Raw genomic sequence first — 24,858 nt, forward strand, 5'->3', positions numbered from 1 at the left:
ATGTAATGTACATTCTGTTGCACTTTAAAAACATTATCTTTCATCTAGCAATTAATGATATAGATATAAAATTTTCAATGATTTTTTTTAAAGTGCAACAGAATGTACATTACATAAAATAAATCCAAGGTAATTTTTTGATTCAATTTAAATTAAATTTTTATACCTTACATTGTAAAATTTATAAAAGTGCACTTTGAAGATAAATAAATCTCAAATTGAATCTTGTACGTTTATTTTTAAAGCCTATAGTAAAAACATTTTCTTTAACAATTTTCGTGCCTTGGATGAAATGCTTTTCTAACTTGTATATATATATATATATATATATATATATATATATATATATATATATATATATATATATATATGTATATATATATGCATACATATATATATATGCATACATATATATATATGCATACATATATATATGCATACATATATATATACATACATATATATATACACACACATATATATACACACATATATATCATTCATACACACATATATATATATCATATATATCATTCATACACACACATATATATATCATATATATCATTCATACACACACATATATATATCATATATAACATTCATACACACACATATATATATCATATATATATCATTCAGATCATATATATCATTCATACACATACATAAAGAGATCATTGATAGAATATAAGGAAGAGAGTTGAGCCAAAGATTGATCTTTGATACAGACCAGCATTGATGTTTTGAATTTCAGACTTCTGCCTAGAGAGAAATTAAAGCAAAATTCCCTGAATTTAAATTTCCTCTTAAGATCCCTCAAGTTTAAGCCTTAAATTTTACACACTTTCTAGAACAAAAACCATGTAATGGCTTTTGATCAACATCAGAATAAGTATTCTAGACATAAGTTTTAATAGCATTACAGATTGATTTTAATCTCCATAAGAGGGCATAAAGTGGTGGAAAGAACTTGAAGGCCTACTAGCCACAGATGCAACAACAAGAACTATGAAGATGAGGATAACAGTCCACAGAAGAATGAATACACAATTTATGAAGCCTCATTTCAAAGGATTCTAAAAAGACAAAAAATAAAAATAAAATAACACCAAAAAGACATAAATTGAAACAAGATGCACACAAGATCTACAATCAACTATTTCAATTGAATACAGTATTTTAAAGCGATATTTGGCAGCCATGTTTAAGTGTGTGCACAAAATATAAACAAAATATAAACAAAATGTATATCTTAATGCCCCAGTTATGGTGGTTGTTAACACCCACCCCTTGCATGGCCAGGAGGTGATTTGGCCGTAAGCAGAGGGATACATAAGCAACCGGAGTGCAATCCCACAATTCCCTTTCTTTTCTCGATCTCTTTTTGTCCGGACAGCCATAAGGTGAGCACATATTTTTGTCTCTCTGTAAATGAGAGAAGGGAGGCACCCCTCACTCAGTATTAGTCAAGGTTAGCTAGTTTTAATTGTGAAAGTTAATTAACATTCGTAAATTATTTTTGTAAAAATATTGTAATATTTTCTTGTAAAAAAATAAATGGTTAATAATATTTCTCATATATTACCATTGTGTCGGGCATCGTTTTTTGTGTCTGCCTTAAATGTTGACATTAATAAATGAAGCAGGCCTGGAGACGAAGAGTCCAACCATGTCGAACCCTCAAGGAACAAGACGTCTTCTGGGAGAAGAACGAGCCAGCTTGGCTCAACTCTTCATCTGACAAAAGATGTCTTTTCTACGCGGACCGTTTTCAAGACACTTAGTGTAGCATGTTGGTTGGCCACGTGCCATTGACTGGCCTATAGGTGTACAAGACTTCCTGATTTGTAGAATGCATATGCTAAACCAAATTGAGGGAACTTACCTTTAAGTGAATCATCATGTTGTGCGGGTTGCGGTCACCGGTCAGATTAAAATAAAGGATCTTCACAACTTTTGTATCGGGACTAAAAAATAGAAATAAAACAAACAAAAAAAAAGTCATATTTAAAAAGTAATTGAAACGAAGGTAAAGTAACAAGAATGGAGAGTATAAACATGCATCAATTTAATCTATGATGAAAGTGCTATTTTAAAGTTAAGTGTGACAGACGGACAGACATAGTTTCTTATAGAAATGTATTGACCTATCTAAAAATGCTATTTTAAAATGAAGTGTGACAGACAGGCAGACGGGCGAACAAATGGACATAGCCTATTATAAAAATGCATTGGTCCATCTCTTAATGCTATTTTAAAATGAAGTGTGACAGACAGACAGACCGATATAATCTCTTATAGAAATACATTGACCCATCTGAAAATACTATTTTAAAATGAAGTACAACAGACAGACAGACAGATAGCTTCTTATATAAATGTATTGGTCCTTTTCTTAATGCTATTTTAAAATGAAGTGTAACAAACAGATAAAGACTTATAGAAAGTCCTACTGCCATACCCAGGGTCTGTAGGGTCTGATTGCACCAGGGGATCACAATGCTCTTCAGCACATCCAGGTACATTTTGGTGGTGACTTTCAAACCGACTTCAAAGATGTGAGGTGGCATGATGTGGCTCTCACTTGAAACCAAACTGAAGACCATAACTGTGGCTGGAAACTTTGTTTTCATTGCCCTGGACATGTCCCTGTTATTTGCGGCAATCAAGCAATACATTTTGAGGGTGCTGGCAATGGTCCTGTTGTCATAACTTGGATCAGTAGAGAGCATAAGTTGTACAGTGGAGCATCTCCGATCTTGCTCGTTGAACATTGTGTCCCTTTCAGACATGATAGAAGGCTCATACCACTCTTGGGATTTGTACAGAACTGGCCAACTAGTAGATGGACAGTGTGGTTTGATACAAGTTGCATATTATATGATATTTCAGGAAAATTTCCTTCTTCAGATAGACGTTCGGAGAAGAAAAGAGAAAAAACGTTGATAAACCACAAAATATAAAAGACACAATCACAATCAAAATGCATTAGTAGACTAATATTTTATTTCTTTTTTAGGTACTTATCTAGCTTAGGACCCACTCTCTCACAACTTTGCATCAGCATCTTCCAGCAGATTAAGTAAGTAGTTGGAAGATGTCGAAGCGATCATCCAATCAGCTGTCAGAAGATGATAAATTTCAATGAAAGCATGAAATTCATTAAATCAATGAAAAATAATTTAAACCAAGAATGACTTTCAACACACTATGTCAACGCGAAATTCCCCTCTGTCCTCATGTTAAGAATACTTCTGCCGTTCTATTATTTTTACTTCCCCCCCCCCCAGCACAGAAAAGCAATAAACGCAGTGATCTTAATGAAACTAAGTGGGGCAAAAGGGTGAAATGGGTCACGTATCAAAAACTTACTTAACTAATAAAAAATGCAACTATTTCCTTTTTAAATTATACGAAATAGATAATACCTTTCTACAAAATAATTACTAAATAACTTTTATTAAACAAATAGAAAAATCCTTTTTCAGTAAGGTTTTCTCCTGTTGTTTTTTTTTTTTTTTTTTTTTTTTTTGTTGGGGGGCAATTACATGTAAAGAATATGCAAATATATTCACAAAAAAAAAAAAAAACGAATTCCAAAAAGAAAAAATATATATATTTTACATTTTAAGATGGAGGATCACTTTTCAATATTAATTTCCCATAAAATGAAAACTGAACGGTTTCTCAATTTTGAAACGGGAAAATTGGGGTGGTGGCATTTTCGTTTTTAAGTAGCTGATTTCATATCGCATATTTACCTGTTTTTAGTATGGGTAGGGTGAAGAAATTATTTGAGTTAATCTACTTTTCAGGGCAACGCCCGAACACGGGTTAGCTAGTATAAAATAGAAATGAAAGAAAAAGCAGAAAAAGCCCCAGGCTTGTTTAGCGACAACAAAACTTAAATGGGGAAAAGGCTCAACTCACGAAAATTCTTTAATTTCATCTGCCGATCTTTTCTTAAACCAATCACAACAAAGCTGGAAAATATTTTTAAAAAATAAATACCTAAACATCTTCAAAATATTCTGAATTATTATTATTATTATTATTATTATTATTATTATTATTATTATTATTATTATTATTATATAGTATGCTTATATTTATACTTTAATGATATACTTATTATTATATATAATATATTTATAATTTTATTTTGATAATATGCTTATTATTATATATATAATATATTTATAATTATATTTTTATAATGTACATATTATTATATATGATATATTTATAATTATAGTTTAACAATGTACATATTATATATAATATATTTATAATTATATTTTAATAATGTACGTATTATATATATATATATACATATATATATATATATATATATATATATATATATATATATATATATATATATATATATATATATAGATTTACAATTATATTTTAATAATGTACGTATTATTTAAATATAATATATTTATTATATAAAATTATAAAATTTAAGAGTCTATGACAATTTTAAATACCTGTACAAAAAAGCCTGGAAACTTATTTAAGCACCTTGTATAATCAATTTAGATTATGCTCAAGACTTCCAGCAACTCACCTTTATACTGCTTACTGTATGCGCTCCATCAAGATAGTAAGTTATGTTTTGTTTTTTTATAATTTGAAGTCGACCGGCCCAATATGTGGATTTCAAAGCTAAAACATAGAATATTTGATGCTTAAATTACGAGTCAAAAATCGAAATTATAAAAACGAAAATCGATATTATTTTTTTAATTTACAAATTGTAGCTCTAAAACAATGGAATAACAAATGTGTTTTTTGTAAATAAAGATGTAAGTCGAAAATATGGATAAATCGAGTAATGCTGTAAAAAAATGTTATTTATTATTAAATGAAAAATTTAAATATTTTTTTTCTGAGATTTTTAGTGGAATCCACCATAATCAAAGAAGATTCTGTAATATGTGTATTTTTTTTTCTTCATTTTGGTGGTGATGCTGAATCCATGGACGATTGCTCTAGAAGAGAAAATTGACGTGATTTTTGGAATATGATATTTTCGTTTTATCATGATTACATACATAAAACAGATTTTTTTTAATATAGGAAGAATTCTGTACAAGAACCCAAACGTTAAGGAATTTATGGTGGTCACTGGGACAACAGCATAGTAATCATTAATAGTGGAAATTTGTTATAAGTTAAATGTGTAAGGGGACGACTCAACAAGAACTTGTTTAGATTGGACTTGAAAACGACCATATTGTAGTCAGCTGGAAAACAAATCAATGGAACAGAGTTCCAAAGGTGGGCAGTTCTAGGAAAGAAGCTTTATTTATGGAAGTTTGCTAGTCCGGTAGAGGGAGTCAGCTTTCTTTGCAGCAGACTTGGTAATATCTTCTATGTATTTATTCCGACCTAAACGTGCAAATAACACTTAAAATGAAAATACTCGTCTGATTAATCTAAATAATACAAACAATCATTTTTCATCTCAAATTTTCAGAACTATGATAGGAAGAAAGTTTTTAAATTTTTTTTTTTTTTATATAACTGTTGCACATATGCCCACACGTGTGTGGCCCCTGACAGATGCTGAGTCCCAACGTTGTGTGTCGTGGATTTTTTGTTCAACTATTCTTCTTATGGCCGGATCGTCATTTTCTTGCTGACGACAAAGTAAAAGAATAGAGTAAAACACGCAGGAAAAACAGACACCGATGTTTCGCATATTTTTGACGGTTGGACTTGTGAGTGTGTGTGTCTTCTCCTCGTTCTATCGATGTTCCTATTTACAATTCTTCCCCACGGGACAGAGTTAGACACCAGGGTCGTTTTTTAACGTGGAGAAAAGGAACACAAATTAAAAAATTGTCTCAGTCGTGAAGGACTTCTCCTCCACTGACAGAGAACAAGAAATTGAAGTGCAGCATCTAAAGAACAGATACTACACTGTGATCTCGGCCCAACGTTCGTCTGTCAGTAGCAATTTGTCTCTATTTCTGTTTCACAGTCAACTCTAAAAACTGTCCAACCGTTGTCACTATCAGCTCCCATCCACCGCAAACAGCATCTAGTTCTCAACTACCTTCTCTGTGTCGGTATCTGAAATTCCCCCACCCCGGCTACTGGAAGATGCTCTTCTCTGTGTTATCTGTTCTGTAGGTTTCTATTGTCATTGTCAAATCAAAAAGGCTTGATCTAAAAATACCTACAGATTCATTGTTTGCTACTTCCCATCTCTTTTTTTATTGTAAGAGACTTCCTATTCCTTTGTCTAAGCAATTAGTGACTCAGGTCCACCTCTGATCTACTTTATAGCATCACACATCTCCCATGCCCAACTTGTCATTTATTACATAGATTAGTGACTCAGGTCCAACTGAGGTCCACTTTATAGTATCACACACTTTCTTTCAATAGTTCGCTGATTTTAAATAATTTTATATGCAAAACATTCACAAAGTTTAAATAATTTATTCATGGTAAATAATTTAAATTAATTTATTTCTTTTATAAATTATAAAAAAAGTAAAAGAATTTCAAAATTTATTCAAATTATAGTTTCTGAATTTTTGGAGATGAGAAATTATTGTTTGTACACACTTTTTTTTAAATATTTTGTTGCAATTGTAAACACTTTATTCACAAAGTTTAATTAATTTGTTTATGTTAAATAATTTTAAACAGTTTCTCAAATTTTAAATACGTTTTTATTTTTTAATTAATATTAAAACCTTTAGTTTTACATTTTAAATTGTTTATTTATTTTATCTAATGTAAAACACTTTTTTTCAAATTTATTTCTTTTTAATTAAAAACACATTATTTTGTGTTAAACACATCATTTTAAAATGTAAAGTTATCATTTTAAATAATTTTAAATACTTAATTGCCAAATTTAAAATACTATAACTTTTTTTAAGTAATAATCACTTTACTCTCAAATTTTAAATAGTTATTTTTTAATTAAAAAACACATTGTATTGTGTTAAACACATTATTTTCAAATTTAAAGTAATCATTTTAAGTAATTTTAAATACTTGATTGTCAAATTTGAAATACTATATCTATTTTTAAATAATAATTACTTTATTATTAAATATTAAATAGTTAATTTCTTTTTAATTAAAAAAAACACATCATTTTAAGTAACTTTAAATACTTCATTTTAACTAATTTTAAACATGTTTCTTTGTTTGTATTGCAATCAACTGACCAGAAATGAAGATATCAACATCTGGGATAACTGGATCAATCACTGGAATTGTCTCTCCTGAAAACGTCTCCACCCATTTTCGTTCATTGGGGTCTGTGTTTGAAAAATTATAAAAACAAAAAAAAATATTTATTTCTTTGGGGAAACTATAAAAAAGCAAAATTCAAAACATTTTAATCCTTAAAATCCTGTCTCTATTTATATAAAGTTAGGTATGTGTATATATTTATATATTTTTATATTTGTATGTATGAATTAAAAATGGAAAAAGGAAGACCTAATAACTCAACGTTTTGCTCACTGTTTCATATGCTTTTTCAAGAGCAAAAAAAGACTAAACGTTATACATGGCACGAGGATCGGTTATTTTAGGAGAATATTTATAGTGTGAGTGTAACATATTTGAATTAGGAAGGTATGCCGATGCACATATATATGAGCCCATGCTATGCCACGTGGATTAAATAATAATATCTAAATGAAAAATTATACATAATTAGATTTAAAGATAGATAAGCTTCTAAATAATAAACATGAAACTCCAATAAATTGTAGATATTACAAATCTTCTTGAATTGAATATTAACATCAAATATCTTGGCTTTTAGAATTTGGTTTTGATTGATGTCATCTATAAATATAAAAGCGAAAATGTGTATGTATGTATGTATATGTATGTACACTTTTTGTGTATGTCCGCAAAAGGCTTTTTTCCGGGACCTGCTCGCTCAGCTCCCTCATTCTTAAAACTTTTTATATCACCTCTAAATCATAATATCTACGAGTTAACAACGGGGGTCGCCTGTTTATTTAATTTACCCGACTTTGAAACATTAAATATTCCACATTTTTGTATCGCTACGTGTTGCTTTCGTTTTTCAGTATAAAAAAAGTGAAACTCGATTAGAATATCCAGCTCCCTGGCCTATGGCCAGTGGTCTCCAGAAAGCGATGTAACGTTTAGTCAATGTCGGCTTTTCACCGTCATATCAGACAATTGCTTTCATTTCAAGACACTCCCCTAATAAACTGGGGAGCTGTTTTTCATTCCCCAAAGTTCGGTAAAAGCTGTCTCGCACAAAATCTTAAATGCTGAACAGCCATTGGTTGCGTCATGTTTCAAGGTGAACATCACGCGACTTAACTTCCTCACAGCTGTCAATTTCAATTTATATATGTTAACTTAACACGCTTATCAATTCTTCTCCCCTCGTGGCCGAGATGGTTAGGTATCTGGCTTTTCTCCCCTTTCATTTCCACCTTCACATCAAGGCTTTGGGGTTCAAGCCTCCCTTCCTACTAAAACTTTTTTTTTCTTTTACACCTCCAAACACCCGGCCATAGTTTGATCTACTCCTCCCCAACAACAAACCTCCAAACACACAGGCAACGCCGGGTACCCCCCGCTAGTCTATATATATATAAGGGAAAATGTGTGTGTGTATGTATGTACACTTTTTCTGTATGTCCGCAAAGGTTTTTTTTCCGGGGGGGCTGCTCGGGGAGGGGGGGGGTCACTCATTCTTAAAACTTTTTATATGCTGTCTAAATGATAGTATCTATGAGTTAAGAATGGGGATTGCCTGTCTATTTAATTTGCCCGACTTTGAAATGCTAAATATTCCAGATTTTTTAATCACCGCGTGTTGCTTTCACTTTTCAGTATAAAAACAGCGAAACTGGATTTGAACCGGATGTAAACGTTTAGTCATATCCAAACTCAAAACAACTATCCCGCAGTAAAACGATTTGACCTCATTAAAAACTGCGGAATAGCGTGATGTTTGACATTCACTTTTTTATCGCTCTTATATTGCTACTGTCGCCATAGCGCAGGTGTTCAGGCTCAGCCTATTGGCCTCAAGGCTCCGGGTTCAAGCTTACCTGCCACCAAGCCCACCCATTATTTTTTTTCCATTTTTAAAATCGCTGTTTTTTATCATTTTTTTTATATTTAAACAGGGTTAAGTTTCCTTTTTGTTCTGCTTTACCCTTCCCCCCCCCCCAAACACACACACTTACAAACACCCGAGCAATGCCGAGTACCCCCACTAGTCTATAATATAAACCTTACCTGTCTGTTTAAATGTATGTATGCATGTATGTGTGTATGTCTCGCAAAAACATTTGACAGATTTTCATGAGCTCAGTATCGTTTTGAAGCTCGACCCTTCTCATGACAAATATTGAAAAATTGGCTAAAATTATTAATTAATTCACCCTCAACTGGGCACTTTTCTATCGGGAGGGGTTGCTTTTTCACCGATATTTTCGAAAGTCATACCTTCTTTTCGATTGACAAGCCTTAAGTTTAACCTACGTCACTTTTGGTTTGGAGATGGGGGCAACAGCAAAGACGTCACTTTTTTTGTAACATTCTTTTCTTCCTTCACGGTACAAGTTCAAACCTGCGTGCCTACTATCACTTTTTTTTGCTTAACACCGGGCACCTAGGCTAGTCTATAATATAATGATTATTATTGATTTATATATATATATATATATATATATATATATATATATATATATATACTAGCAGGCTGCTCGGCATGGCTCAGTCGTAAAATATGCTTAAATATGATATTTTGATCAATGCAGATTTTGTATTTATTATTATACTAGCGGGGGTACCCCCGGCGTTGCTCGGGTGTTTGGAGGTGTGTGTGCTCTTATATAAAAAAGAAACTGGGGGAGGGGGGGTAGGATCGAACCCGAAGCCCTGAGGCGAAGTCTGAAAATAAAATGTGAAAAAAACATGAACCGTTCGGCCAGCCAGAATGAGTTACTGAAAGATGTTTGAATATATTTAAGTAAGAACCAAATTGACAGGTGCCTGCACGGAAGTTGTAAAGCGTGACGACGTAAGCAATAGCTATTCAGCAAATGAGGCCAATGACCAGGTTTGTTTGTTATAAGCGAAGTAAAAAAAGAAAGCATAAAAACGAACGTTAAAACTTAAGCGGGGGGGGGTTAATCAAAACATCGAAAAAAACACAAAAAAAACTAACGTAAGGCAAACAAACGATGTTAAATGTAAAAATCGAAAAAACAAAAAAGAAAACAGAAGAACGAACGTTAAAACCAAAAAAAAAACATATGAAAATGGCTTAAATAAGCCCGTTTCGATATTAAAATTTAAAAAATCGGTTGGTACCCGGGTGTTTTTGGGTGTGGTTGAGGGTGGATAAGCGAAGTAAAAAACAAAAAATAAAAAAACGAACGTTACGTGAAAAATGGCTTAAATAACACTTGTTCAATATTTAGATTTAAAAAATCGAAAAAGAAAAAGACATATAAAAACACGATTCGAACCCAAAACGTTTACATAACGAACTAACGCGCTAACCAACTGAGTTAATGCGACGTACATGAAATTTAGTAAGTTCTTCAACTATTTAAAGTAAATCAGGCCATGACGTCATCTGGTGCATGCGTAGAACCGGTCGTCGTCACGAGGGGACGGTTTTTGTTGACCCGAAATTTTCGACAGGGGGCGGGAGGGGGGGCCTGTCGAAAATTGTCCATTTCGGGATGAAAAATGAACGTTTTTGGCCAATTTTTCAATATTTTTCAGGCGAAGGATGGGACTTCAATATGATACTGAATTTGTGAATTTTCGTCGTGTCTGTCGAAAGTTTTTAGCGGACACATAAAAACATACAAACATGCATACATACATACATTTTCGCCTTTATATATTTAGATTATATTGGACCCAATCGATAGTAATGATTTAAAAAGTTAAAAGACAATGACTCGTGAGCCACCACCGAGAGTCAAAACCAAAACATATATCTTACAATTTACTTTTTCCTTTAACGTTAATGCCTGAGCTATGAAGGTATGTTTGCTGCAAGGCTTAAAATTAAAACATGAACCAATAGCTATTACGTTATACATGCATATTCATAATGCCGTCGTTCAACCTTTACCCAGCAAATTCAATTTCTTTATATATATATATATATATATATATATATATATATATATATATATATATATATATATATATATATATATATATAAAAATTGCAATTACAATTAAATTTACCAAAATGATCCAAGATGGTAAAACTAAAGTATATTATAAATATTGAAGAATTAATATTTATAAAGTAATCTCAACCAGATGTAAAAGCTCGATAAAACCAAATAGGAGATTGAGCTTATAATATATCCATTCACGTGAAATGACCTTTTTCTTCACCATATTCCCTCTGCTTCACTTTTGTCATCAAGTAAGATCTTTGACTTACTTGCAGTTTCATCAAATACTTTTGTATGTAAAATCCGATCCCGCATTTTGCTAATTCCTACCCTCTGATGAGAAGGAAAGTATTTCTTCGAAACTTTGCGGATTAAGGACTATCCACTTATTAAGTGTTTCCTTTTCAGATTAAATATGTTTTTAACTCTTTTTCAAAGTGTTTTTTAACATGTTTTATTAACTATTTGCTCATATATATATATATATATACATATATATATATATATATATATATATATATATATATGCATATATATTTATAGTACGTTATAAAAATATATATGGCAATTAAGCTACACAGAATATTCCATGTTTCATTCTCGTGAGAATTCGTCAGGCTTATGCATAAGCCTGATGAATTCTCACACTTAAATATGATATTTTAATTTATCCAGATTTTGTATATTATTATAGAGTCGTGATTGCAAAAACTAAAGAAAAAAGTATTTAGGTGCCATCAGCTAGAATCGAAACCAAAACTGTAGCATTAAAAGCTGGTGACGTTACCACTGTACCAACGTGGTACGCATATGAACTGATTAAAAATTTAAAATAAACTAAGATGAATGTACAAAATTTATAACTGTTTTTTCAATTTTGACCCATTTTTGACCCCCTTAAAAACAATTTTAACTGGCTAAAGACCCATAAATGAATCCAATCATTTTAGGCTTCTAGCAGTGCTTTGCGACTTTTAGTTTCGGAAGAGATAGAGTTTGAAAATATGGCGACAGACATATAGCCTTTTATATATTAGATAAGTAATATTGAAATTCATGGTGAAGAAAAGGTTGCCTAATCACCATCCATATCAATGCATTTATGTAATTATTTGGATAACTTGCTGAGTTATGTTCAAAAAATTAGATTATTTCACTAAAAATCGTAATGTCGGTAGTCGGGAGGGAAAACACAGTAATGTGGAATTTTATAGTGAAGCAAGGATTGCTTAATCACTAAACTTCTCAATGTATTTATGTATTCATTTGTAAAAACTGGTGAGTAATCTTCTGAAAATGACATCTTTTCAAAATATTTTTATGTCGGTAATGGGGAAAAAATGAAACACAGTAATGTGGAATTTTATGGTGAAGCAAGGGTTGCCTAATTACTGACCGTGACAATGTATTCATGTATTAATTTAAAAATCCTGCTGAGACATCTTCCACTAATGACATAATTTTTCTTAAAATCATAGTGCCGAGGGTGGGAAAGGAAAAAAGCCCAGTAGGGTTGAATTTTTTGTGAAACAAATGTTCCATAATCTCTATCTGTGGCAATTTATCTATATATTAATTTTGAAGATTTGCTGAATCATCTTCCGGAAATGACATTATTTCTCTTAAAAATAAGGTGTTGGTTGTGAGAGGAGAAAGAAACATGGCATTACTGAAATTCATGTTGAAGCAAGGGTTGCCTAATCCTTAATCATGTCAATGTATTTATGTATTAATTTTGGAAAACCTGCTGAATCATCTTTCATTTCTCTAAAAATCATAGTGTCAGTGATTGGGTTAGAAGAGAAACAGTAATGTCGAATTATATCGTGAAGCCAGAGTTGCCTAATCACTAACTGTGACAATTTACGTATTTATTTGGAAAATCTGCTGAGTCATTTCCGAAAATGACTTCATTTTTGCTAAAACTTATGGTGTCGGTGGTAGGGAAGGAAAATAACACAACATATTGAAATTATGGTGAAGCAAGTGTTGCCTAATCACTAACCATATCAATGTATTTATGTATTAATTTGGAAACCCTGCTGAGTCATCTTCCGGAAATAATATCATTTATTATACAATTATACTGTCTGTAGTGGGAGTAGATACACAGTAATGACGAATTTTGTGGTGAAGCAAGGGTTGCCTAATTGCTAACTAAGACAATGTATTTATGTATTTATTTGGAAATTCTAATGATCCATCTTCTAAAAATTACTTCATTTTTCTTAAAATTATGGTGGCCTTGATGGGAAAAGAAATTAACTTATATATGTTGTACAATACCTGTCGAAAGTCCATTAAATTGTTTAATATATGTATTTACATTACCTGTCCAAGGGTAGGTAAAATTATTTTAAATATGTGTTGTCTATTACCCGTCCTAGATAAGGTAAAATTATTTCATATACGTGCTGTAAAGTACCAGTCCTAGAGAAGGTACAATTTCATACATGTCTTGTGTAATATTAATGCTAGGGTAGGTACTCTTTTGCTTGAGATAGCAAATGATACATAGACATCAAAAATTCCTCTATCCTAAGAATAATAGATATGTTATCACTATGTTTTTGAATGTAGCAAACTCTTCAGACAATTCTAAAAAAACATATTCAATACAATCTTTTTACATGTCACAAACAGTCAAATTCATACCTCTGATGTCGAGAGTGTATTCCAATTGTTGGTATCAGTTCTCCATCTTTTTATTTATTTATCCACTTCAGCCGTACTTTCGTACTTATAATTATTCCTTTTATTCATTTTATTTAATATAATTTAGCTCCGTAAATTTGTTTTAATTTCTTAATTATTATATATTATTTTCAATTTAAACATAAACAAATTCCTGATTAGTCGCCCCCTTAAGTAAGACGCTTTATCAAATCTCCAATACCAACTATTACTACGATATTATCCCATTGATTAATGTACACAAAATAACCCTTATCCCCGAGTGGCTTACGGGCCTTGATAAGTGGTGATCCCCATGTAAAAAAAAAAATTATTCTGGATTTTTTAAACTATACTATCATTAGAATTTGTTTCCCACTTGATATTGTACCTATTTACAATGTCTCCCCACGAGACAGAGTTAGACACCAGGGTCGTTTTTTAACGTGGAGAAAAGGTACAAACATAAAAAATTGTCTCAGTTGTGAAGGACTGATCCTCCACCGAAAGAGAACAAGAAATGGAAGTGCAGCATCTGAAGAACAGATGGTATTTATTTGCTCCCCCACTGAGAAAATTAGGCACAAGGCCGTTTTTAATGTGAGGTAAAAACCAGCTCCCCTAAAAGTAGGCAAAAAGGGGGCACTCTGGTTACCAAAAATAATAATTGCCCCAGTATAGAGGGTTTCCCCTCCATTGACTGGTACAAATTATCTTAAGTGCAGCATCTGAAGAACAGATACTACACTTTGATCTTGACCAAAAGGCCAACGGAATCTAGAATCGGAAAAATCTGAACATTTGGAGGAAGCGAAATCAGTATCAGCACTGGAAAATTTATGCACATTTTCCGATGCCAAAAACGATTCTTTTGTCTTTTTTATTTGAATGTGTTTAAAGAAAAATCTTCCTTTGGTGGTAATAATTATAAAATAATAAACATTTATTGATTTTTACATACTAGTAAAACTAAAATCGATAGATGATTCCCCCACAAGTGGAGAGAGAGACAGACAGAGAGAGAGAGAGACAGAGAGAAAAGGAAAAATAATAGCTAGCCAAATCGTGCCAAAAGAAATAAGGGGGCAAGGTTCTGGCGATTTGGCAAAAGTCACCCTTTCTCTTATTTAATAGGAAAAATCGATTTCAACCAAAGGGCGAAGAACTCAAATGCCTAATATACTTTTTTTTCTCACCTTTATCATGATTTTCCAACCAAATTCGACTCAACTGCACAGCCAGGGAGATATTATCCAGCTGGAATGGTTCATAATCCTCTATTTCTAATTGTTCTTTTAATGCTTCATATTCCAAGAAGTTAGGAGCCATGTAAAGGTCACACTATAAAAATAACAAAAGAATATGCATGATTTTACTAAAGGCCAAACTTTATAAAACATAAAAGAAAAAAATACATGATCAATTGGTTCAGGCTATTTGAACTGTAAAATGGTAGGCCTGGAAGGGGAAAGAAAAGAGATTGCCAAAGAAATTGCTTAGGATCCCTTTGACTTAATATTACAATAATTAATTGTACGTGTTTTCTTTTTTGTCTTCTTTGAACTTAGAGCTGGTATTAGGACGATTAATCGGAATCGAGAATCGAAAAAGTCAGAACTGTTTGGGGCATAAGAATCGGATAAATTTGTGCCTGTTTCCGATGCCAAAACGATTCTTTTTATTGAATTTATTTGTTTGGTGTTGTTTAAATGAAATGATTAACATTCATAAATATTTATTGATTTTAAGCTACTAAACTCTATAGATTATTCCAACAAGTGATTTTTTATGTTTGCAATAATATATGCCTATATTATATGTGTTTTTTTTTTTGTTTTTGTTTTTGTGTGTGTGTGTGTGTGTGTGTGTGTGTGTGTGTGTGTGTGTGTGTGTGTGTGTGTGTGTGTGTGTGTGTGTGTGTGTGTGATAGTCCGACTTCCATACCAAAATAAAAAGAAAACATCAATATATTTAGAACTTTAAAGAGAATCGAACTTGGAATCGCTAATTGTATCAAAACCAGGAATTTAGAATGGAATTGCTAATTGCATCAGAACCAGAGAAAATATTGGAATCTTCCCATCACTACTATGAACAATAACAAAAAGAGAAAGACGCCGCAGCCGATCGAGCTAACAAGACTGAAACTGTTTAAATGATTAACCGTCGTCCAGATGATCTGCTGGAGATTAAATATTGATCGACTATATTGCTAGAGCAGGACAGAGAAACAGACATCACAAATGTAGTGCAGATTATTAATGTGTTTGTATTCCATAAATGTTTACTAAAAGTTATTTGAACTCGACATACTGTTTTATGTTGCATAACACTGTAGCAATATTTGGCTGTTAGAAAGGAACTTCCCATTTTGTAATTAGATGAAGTAAAACTGGGTTAAAGCTAGAATTAAAGTTAATATGTTAGGAAATGACGTCACTTACAAGAAGCTTGAAATCGACGTAGCAGAAAAGCTTGTGAAATCTTTGGTATATGTACAGAAGAGCTGACACCTTATATCTTATAACCGCCTGCCCCTTCCAAGAAACACATAATTTATATTAAATGCATTAGAATTAAATTCTCCGGCTAACCAAATTAGTTTTTACGTTCATGACATTTTTTATATTTTTTTCTTCAATAAAATTCGTCTTCTTAACAATCAATATCTCAGTTAATGGCCACCACGCCTACAGTTGTTGACCACCATTAAATATTGATTATTGAGAAGACAGATTTTATAGAAGAAAAGTATGAGATAAAACGAGTTACAAACGTTTAAACTTGGTGGGTTAGGTTGAATATGGTGTTAGATTGACGTAGGAAAGAGATATTCCGTTAAGTTAAGTAAGTAAAGAAAAATTTTCCATTAAAAGTTAAAGTTAGAATTAAAACTAACGTGTAAGAAAGTGACGTATTGAAGTGTCAGGAAAGTAAGTAGGTAGTAATGGGCTTACTGTTGACAGCCACGTAACTCTCACTTCCTTTTTTTAGTCCTTACATTAAGACCAATAATCTTTATGCTGATTTTGTAGATCCCAGTCTTGAATTGCTTTCATGTACCATCAAACTCTCGTATATTCTATGTGTCTTGAAGATCACCACAAACACTATTATTCTACCATCTAGATACGTCAATGCGCTGGCGAACTTTCACTCTTTGAGGGTGTACTTAGGCTTCAGTTTCTTATGCATAAACTTGTGATCTAGACCAGTTACAAACGTTTAAATTTGTATGTTTTACTTTTTTTTTTCTTCGTTGTGTGCATGTGTGCGATTAATCGTGATCTAGCCCACATTCCACATCTGGCATGACCCGGAGTAAAGTTGGAAGCAAGCAACAAACAAACAAAAAGCAGCACAACGATCCAGCATGCAAGCAACAAACAAGCAAACAAACAAACAAACAAAAAGGACATGCAATAAAATAAGCAAGCAAATAAATATGCAACAAACAAACAAACAAGCAAACAAACAAACAAGCAAACAAACAAAAAAAAGGACAAGCAATAAAATAAGCAAGCAAATAAATATGCAACAAACAAACAAACAAACAAACAAACAAAAAGGACAAGCAATAAAATAAGCAAGCAAATAAATATGCAACAAACAAACAAACAAGCAAACAAACAAACAAACAAAAAGGACAAGCAATAAAATAAGCTAGCAAATAAATATGCAACAAACAAACAAACAAGCAAACAAACAAACAAGCAAACAAACAAAAAAAAAGGACAAGCAATAAAATAAGCAAGCAAATAAATATGCAACAAACAAACAAACAAACAAGCAAACAAACAAAAAAAAAGGACAAGCAATAAAATAAGCAAGCAAATAAATATGCAACAAATAAACAAACAAACAAGCAAACAAACAAAAAAAAGGACAAGCAATAAAATAAGCAAGCAAATAAATATGCAACAAACAAACAAACAAGCAAACAAACAAACAAACAAAAAGGACAAGCAATAAAATAAGCTAGCAAATAAATATGCAACAAACAAACAAACAAGCAAACAAACAAACAAGCAAACAAACAAAAAAAAAGGACAAGCAATAAAATAAGCAAGCAAATAAATATGCAACAAACAAACAAACAAGCAAACAAACAAACAAGCAAACAAACAAACAAATAGGACAAGCAATAAAATAAGCTAGCAAATAACTATGCAACAAACAAACAAACAAGCAAACAAACAAACAAGCAAACAAACAAACAAAAAGGACAAGCAATAAAATAAGCAAGCAAATAAATATGCAACAAACAAACAAACAAGCAAACAAACAAACAAGCAAACAAACAAACAAAAAGGACAAGCAATAAAATAAGCAAGCAAATAAATATGCAACAAACAAACAAACAAGCAAACAAACAAACAAAAAGGACAAACAATAAAATAAGCAAGCAAATAAATATGCAACAAACAAACAAACAAGCAAACAAACAAACAAGCAAACAAACAAACAAAAAGGACAAGCAATAAAATAAGCAAGCAAATAAATATGCAACAAACAAACAAACAAGCAAACAAACAAACAAGCAAACAAACAAACAAAAAGGACAAGCAATAAAATAAGCAAGCAAATAAATATGCAACCAACAAGCAAACAAACAAACAAGCAAACAAACAAACAAAAAGGACAAGCAATAAAATAAGCAAGCAAATAAATATGCAACAAACAAACAAACAAGCAAACAAACAAACAAAAAGGACAAGCAATAAAATAAGCTAGCAAATAAATATGCAACAAACAAACAAACAAGCAAACAAACAAACAAAAAGGACAAGCAATAAAATAAGCAAGCAAATAAATATGCAACAAACAAACAAACAAGCAAACAAACAAACAAAAAGGACAAGCAATAAAATAAGCTAGCAAATAAATATGCAACAAACAAACAAACAAACAAGCAAACAAACAAACAAACAAAAAGGACAAGTAATAAAATAAGCAAGCAAATAAATATGCAACAAACAAACAAACAAGCAAACAAACAAACAAAAAGGACAAGCAATAAAATAAGCAAGCAAATAAATATGCAACAAACAAACAAACAAGCAAACAAACAAACAAAGAAAAAGGACAAGCAATAAAAAAAGCTAGCAAATAAATATGCAACAAACAAACAAACAAGCAAGCAAACAAACAAAAAGGACAAGCAATAAAATAAGCTAGCAAATATGCAACAAACAAACAAACAAGCAAACAAACAAACAAGCAAACAAACAAACAAAAAGGACAAGCAATAAAATAAGCTAGCAAATAACTATGCAACAAACAAACAAACAAGCAAACAAACAAACAAGCAAACAAACAAACAAAAAGGACAAGCAATAAAATAAGCAAGCAAATAAATATGCAACAAACAAACAAACAAGCAAACAAACAAACAAGCAAACAAACAAACAAAAAGGACAAGCAATAAAATAAGCAAGCAAATAAATATGCAACAAACAAACAAACAAGCAAACAAACAAACAAGCAAACAAACAAACAAAAAGGACAAGCAATAAAATAAGCAACCAAATAAATATGCAACAAACAAACAAACAAGCAAACAAACAAACAAGCAAACAAACAAACAAAAAGGACAAGCAATAAAATAAGCAAGCAAATAAATATGCAACAAACAAGCAAACAAACAAACAAGCAAACAAACAAACAAAAAGGACAAGCAATAAAATAAGCAAGCAAATAAATATGCAACAAACAAACAAACAAGCAAACAAACAAACAAAAAGGACAAGCAATAAAATAAGCTAGCAAATAAATATGCAACAAACAAACAAACAAGCAAACAAACAAACAAACAAACAAAAAGGACAAGTAATAAAATAAGCAAGCAAATAAATATGCAACAAACAAACAAGCAAACAAACAAACAAACAAAAAGGACAAGCAATAAAATAAGCAAGCAAATAAATATGCAACAAACAAACAAACAAGCAAACAAACAAACAAACAAAAAGGACAAGCAATAAAATAAGCAAGCAAATAAATATGCAACAAACAAACAAACAAGCAAGCAAACAAACAAAAAGGACAAGCAATAAAATAAGCTAGCAAAAAAATATGCAACAAACAAACAAACAAGCAAACAAACAAACAAGCAAACAAACAAAAAAAAGGACAAGCAATAAAATAAGCAAGCAAATAAATATGCAACAAACAAACAAGCAAACAAACAAAAAGGACAAGCAATAAAATAAGCTAGCAAATAAATATGCAACAAACAAACAAACAAGCAAGCAAACAAACAAAAAGGACAAGCAATAAAATAAGCTAGCAAATAACTATGCAACAAACAAACAAACAAGCAAACAAACAAACAAGCAAACAAACAAAAAAAAAGGACAAGCAATAAAATAAGCAAGCAAATAAATATGCAACAAACAAACAAACAAGCAAACAAACAAAAAGGACAAGCAATAAAATAAGCTAGCAAATAAATATGCAACAAACAAACAAGCAAGCAAACAAACAAACAAACAAACAAACAAGCAAGCAAACAAACAAACAAACAAACAAAAAGGACAAGCAATAAAATAAGCTAGCAAATAAATATGCAACAAACAAACAAACAAGCAAACAAACAAACAAAAAGGACAAACAATAAAATAAGCAAGAAAATATATATGCAACAAACAAACAAACAAGCAAACAAACAAACAAGCAAACAAACAAAAAGGACAAGCAATAAAATAAGCAAGCAAATAAATATGCAACAAACAAACAAACAAGCAAACAAACAAGCAAACAAACAAACAAAAAGGACAAGCAATAAAATAAGCTAGCAAATAACTATGCAACAAACAAACAAACAAGCAAACAAACAAACAAGCAAACAAACAAACAAAAAGGACAAGCAATAAAATAAGCAAGCAAATAAATATGCAACAAACAAACAAACAAGCAAACAAACAAACAAGCAAACAAACAAACAAAAAGGACAAGCAATAAAATAAGCAAGCAAATAAATATGCAACAAACAAACAAACAAGCAAACAAACAAACAAGCAAACAAACAAACAAAAAGGACAAGCAATAAAATAAGCAACCAAATAAATATGCAACAAACAAACAAACAAGCAAACAAACAAACAAGCAAACAAACAAACAAAAAGGACAAGCAATAAAATAAGCAACCAAATAAATATGCAACAAACAAACAAACAAGCAAACAAACAAACAAAAGGACAAGCAATAAAATAAGCAAGCAAATAAATATGCAACAAACAAACAAACAAGCAAACAAACAAACAAGCAAACAAACAAACAAAAAGGACAAGCAATAAAATAAGCAAGCAAATAAATATGCAACAAACAAACAAACAAGCAAACAAACAAACAAGCAAACAAACAAACAAAAAGGACAAGCAATAAAATAAGCAAGCAAATAAATATGCAACAAACAAACAAACAAGCAAACAAACAAACAAAAGGACAAGCAATAAAATCAGCTAGCAAATAAATATGCAACAAACAAACAAACAAGCAAACAAACAAACAAGCAAACAAACAAAAAAAAGGACAAGCAATAAAATAAGTAAGCAAATACATATGCAACAAACAAACAAGCAAACAAACAAACAAAAGGACAAGCAATAAAATAAGCAAGCAAATAAATATGCAACAAACAAACAAACAAGCAAACAAACAAACAAGCAAACAAACAAACAAAAAGGACAAGCAATAAAATAAGCAAGCAAATAAATATGCAACAAACAAACAAGCAAACAAACAAACAAAAGGACAAGCAATAAAATAAGCAACCAAATAAATATGCAACAAACAAACAAACAAGCAAACAAACAAACAAGCAAACAAACAAACAAAAAGGACAAGCAATAAAATAAGCAAGCAAATAAATAAGCAAGCAAATAAATATGCAACAAACAAACAAACAAGCAAACAAACAAACAAAAAGGACAAGCAATAAAATAAGCAAGCAAATAAATATGCAACAAACAAACAAACAAGCAAACAAACAAACAAAAGGACAGGCAATAAAATAAGCAAGCAAATAAATATGCAACAAACAAACAAACAAGCAAACAAACAAACAAGCAAGCAAACAAACAAAAAGGACAAGCAATAAAATAAGCAAGCAAATAAATATGCAACAAACAAACAAACAAGCAAACAAACAAACAAAAGGACAAGCAATAAAATAAGCAAGCAAATAAATATGCAACAAACAAACAAGCAAACAAACAAACAAGCAAACAAACAAACAAAAAGGACAAGCAATAAAATAAGCAAGCAAATAAATATGCAACAAACAAACAAACAAGCAAACAAAAAAACAAGCAAACAAACAAACAAAAAGGACAAGCAATAAAATAAGCTAGCAAATAAATATGCAACAAACAAACAAACAAGCAAACAAACAAACAAGCAAACAAACAAACAAAAAGGACAAGCAAAAAAATAAGCAAGCAAATAAATATGCAACAAACAAACAAACAAGCAAACAAACAAACAAAAGGACAAGCAATAAAATAAGCAAGCAAATAAATATGCAACAAACAAACAAACAAGTAAACAAACAAACAAGCAAACAAACAAACAAAAAGGACAAGCAATAAAATAAGCAAGCAAATAAATACGCAACAAACAAACAAACAAGCAAACAAACAAACAAGCAAGCAAACAAACAAAAAGGACAAGCAATAAAATAAGCTAGCAAATAAATATGCAACAAACAAACAAATAAACAAAAAGGAGAAGCAATAAAATAAGCAAGCAAATAAATATGCAACAAACAAACAAACAAGCAAACAAACAAACAAGCAAACAAACAAACAAACAAAAAGGACAAGCAATAAAATAAGCAAGCAAATAAATATGCAACAAACAAACAAACAAGCAAACAAACAAACAAAAAGGACAAGCAAGCAAATAAATATGCAACAAACAAACAAACAATCAATCAAACAAAAAAGAAACAAACAAACAAACAAGTAAGAAAACAAACAAACAAAAAGGACAAGCAATAAAATAAGCAAGCAAATAAATATGCAACAAACAAACAAACAAACAATCAATCAAACAAAAAAACAAGTAAGAAAAGAAGCAAACAAAACTTAAATCTGAGAAATGTGTCTGTAGAGCTATAAAAAAGAAAAAAATGGTTAAATTTCTTACCTTGACTTTCCTTGCACATTGTCTGATGACTTCAAGAGCTTTCTTGCCTTGAGGACTTATCACTGCGGTGGTACCAGTCTGAAAATAGTTACAATGCAAGAAGTCTTTTTAAAGAGTTTAACACAAAACATACATATTGAGCCGATTGAGCAAAAACTTTGTAAAAGAGCTCACCCATTACTTCAAGAAAGCATACATCTTTCCTATAATTATTGCCACAAGTCGATTGAACTCTTTTCCTCTTGTATAATGAGATCAGATATCAGACGATGTTAGCAAGTTCATCATCTCCGACATAGAGAACCACAACAGAGATATCAGCAAAGCCAGATGTCGTCCCAATATTTATTTCCTTAATTGTGTTACGAATCTCAAAAATAGTGGTCCATCATTTTCATAATTTTTGATAGTTTCATTACTGTGACATGTCATTGGTTTTAATTGAAATTCAATATTTCGATTCTTGAATTTCGCTATTATAACGAAGAAGAACCACCACTGCTTTTGCTATTCACACTCACAACTTCATATTTATCTAACGCGGTCCACGTTTTAGGATTTTTCCCAACTCGGGTGTTTAGATTTCCTAAAAGAAACACTTCATCAGCTTCTAGAGCTGAGGTCCTGTGATCTTAGTAGAGAAACGGGATAATACCCCCTCTTACTACTTATCATCTCCAAAACAAAGAACCACAACAGGGATGTCAACAAAGCCAAATATCGTCCCAATATTTATTTCCTTAATTGTATTACAAATCGCCAAGAGAGTGGTCCATCATCGCTTGGTTGATAGATTTCTGTGGAAAACTGTTTATGATCTCTTTATCAACTACTGACTGATCAGAGAACAGGTCCATAAAATGTTCAGTTTACCATTTCATAATATCCTTGGAACTTTTGTGTAAAAGGGACCGTCTTTGGATCTGAGTGGCACCAGAGTCGTGGCTCAAAGACAAAGGTCTAATTAAGTGGGACATAGTTTTGATATCTTTCTTATCATAGGCCTTCAGGGTTCTTTCACAAATATACAGCCACCAATAGTTCTTCATTTTGTATATACTGCATTGAAATGTTGCCTTGCTGCAGAGATTCATGGTCTTTTTTGGGTGCACTGAGATATCAGTGGTACAGCTTCTTTTTTTTTCTTCCAAATATCTAACCTATTTTTAAACAATATATTTTAACTCGCATTGTGTATTTATTTAACTGACATATTTGATATCCAGATTTCTAAAACGATGGAAAATCGACTCTTTTTCCAGCATTAATAATATTTAGCTATTCTAATAGAATTAACAAAGGACTGAAATTCTCACATTCCAATTTCCATCATCTTTTACACTTGCCTACAGGGTTCGATTCTAGCCTTTTCCTAATATCATTTTCACTTATCTAGTACGAGGTGTAACAATACTTGGACAATGGTGTGTTAGAATCACGTAGGAAAGAAACATTCCATTAGAGAACGTAAAGAAAATGTTCCATTAAAAGTTACAATTAGAATTAAAACTAATGTGTCAGAAAGTGACGTATTGATGGGAAGTTGCAGTGTCAGGAAAGTAAGTAGTAAGTAATGGGCTTACTGTTGACTGCCGCGTAACTCTCACTTCCTTTTTTTAGTCCTTACATTAAGACCAATAATCTTTATGCTGGCTTTGTAGATCCCAGTCTTGAATTGCTTTCATGTACCATCAAACTCTCGTATATTCTATGTGTCTTGAAGATCACCACAAACACTATTATTCTACCATCTAGATACATCAATGCGCTGGCAGACTTTCACTCTTTGAGGGTGTACTTAGGCTTCAGTTTCTTATGCATAAACTTGTGATCTAGACCAGTT

At 31.4% G+C, this 24,858-nt stretch overlaps 1 protein-coding gene across 2 annotated transcripts in view; it reads right to left on the reverse strand.

The window, feature by feature from the left end:
- Positions 1-24,858, reverse strand: part of LOC145254814 (folylpolyglutamate synthase, mitochondrial-like) — a 92,854-nt gene that overhangs the window by 7,761 nt on the left and 60,235 nt on the right. For both annotated transcript variants that reach the window (XM_080113635.1, XM_080113634.1), the window contains exons 6-11: positions 23,016-23,093; positions 15,062-15,206; positions 7,206-7,298; positions 4,580-4,677; positions 3,934-3,986; positions 1,889-1,970 (exon numbers count right to left, since the gene is read on the reverse strand). In XM_080113635.1, coding sequence (XP_079969761.1) covers positions 1,889-1,970; positions 3,934-3,986; positions 4,580-4,677; positions 7,206-7,298; positions 15,062-15,206; positions 23,016-23,093 — 549 coding nt within the window. The remainder of the gene's footprint in view (positions 1-1,888; positions 1,971-3,933; positions 3,987-4,579; positions 4,678-7,205; positions 7,299-15,061; positions 15,207-23,015; positions 23,094-24,858) is intronic.

This window comes from Euprymna scolopes, chromosome 30, assembly GCF_053919585.1.
Source record: "Euprymna scolopes isolate OS-2025 chromosome 30, ASM5391958v1, whole genome shotgun sequence".
In the NCBI taxonomy this organism is placed as follows: domain Eukaryota; kingdom Metazoa; phylum Mollusca; class Cephalopoda; order Sepiida; family Sepiolidae; genus Euprymna; species Euprymna scolopes.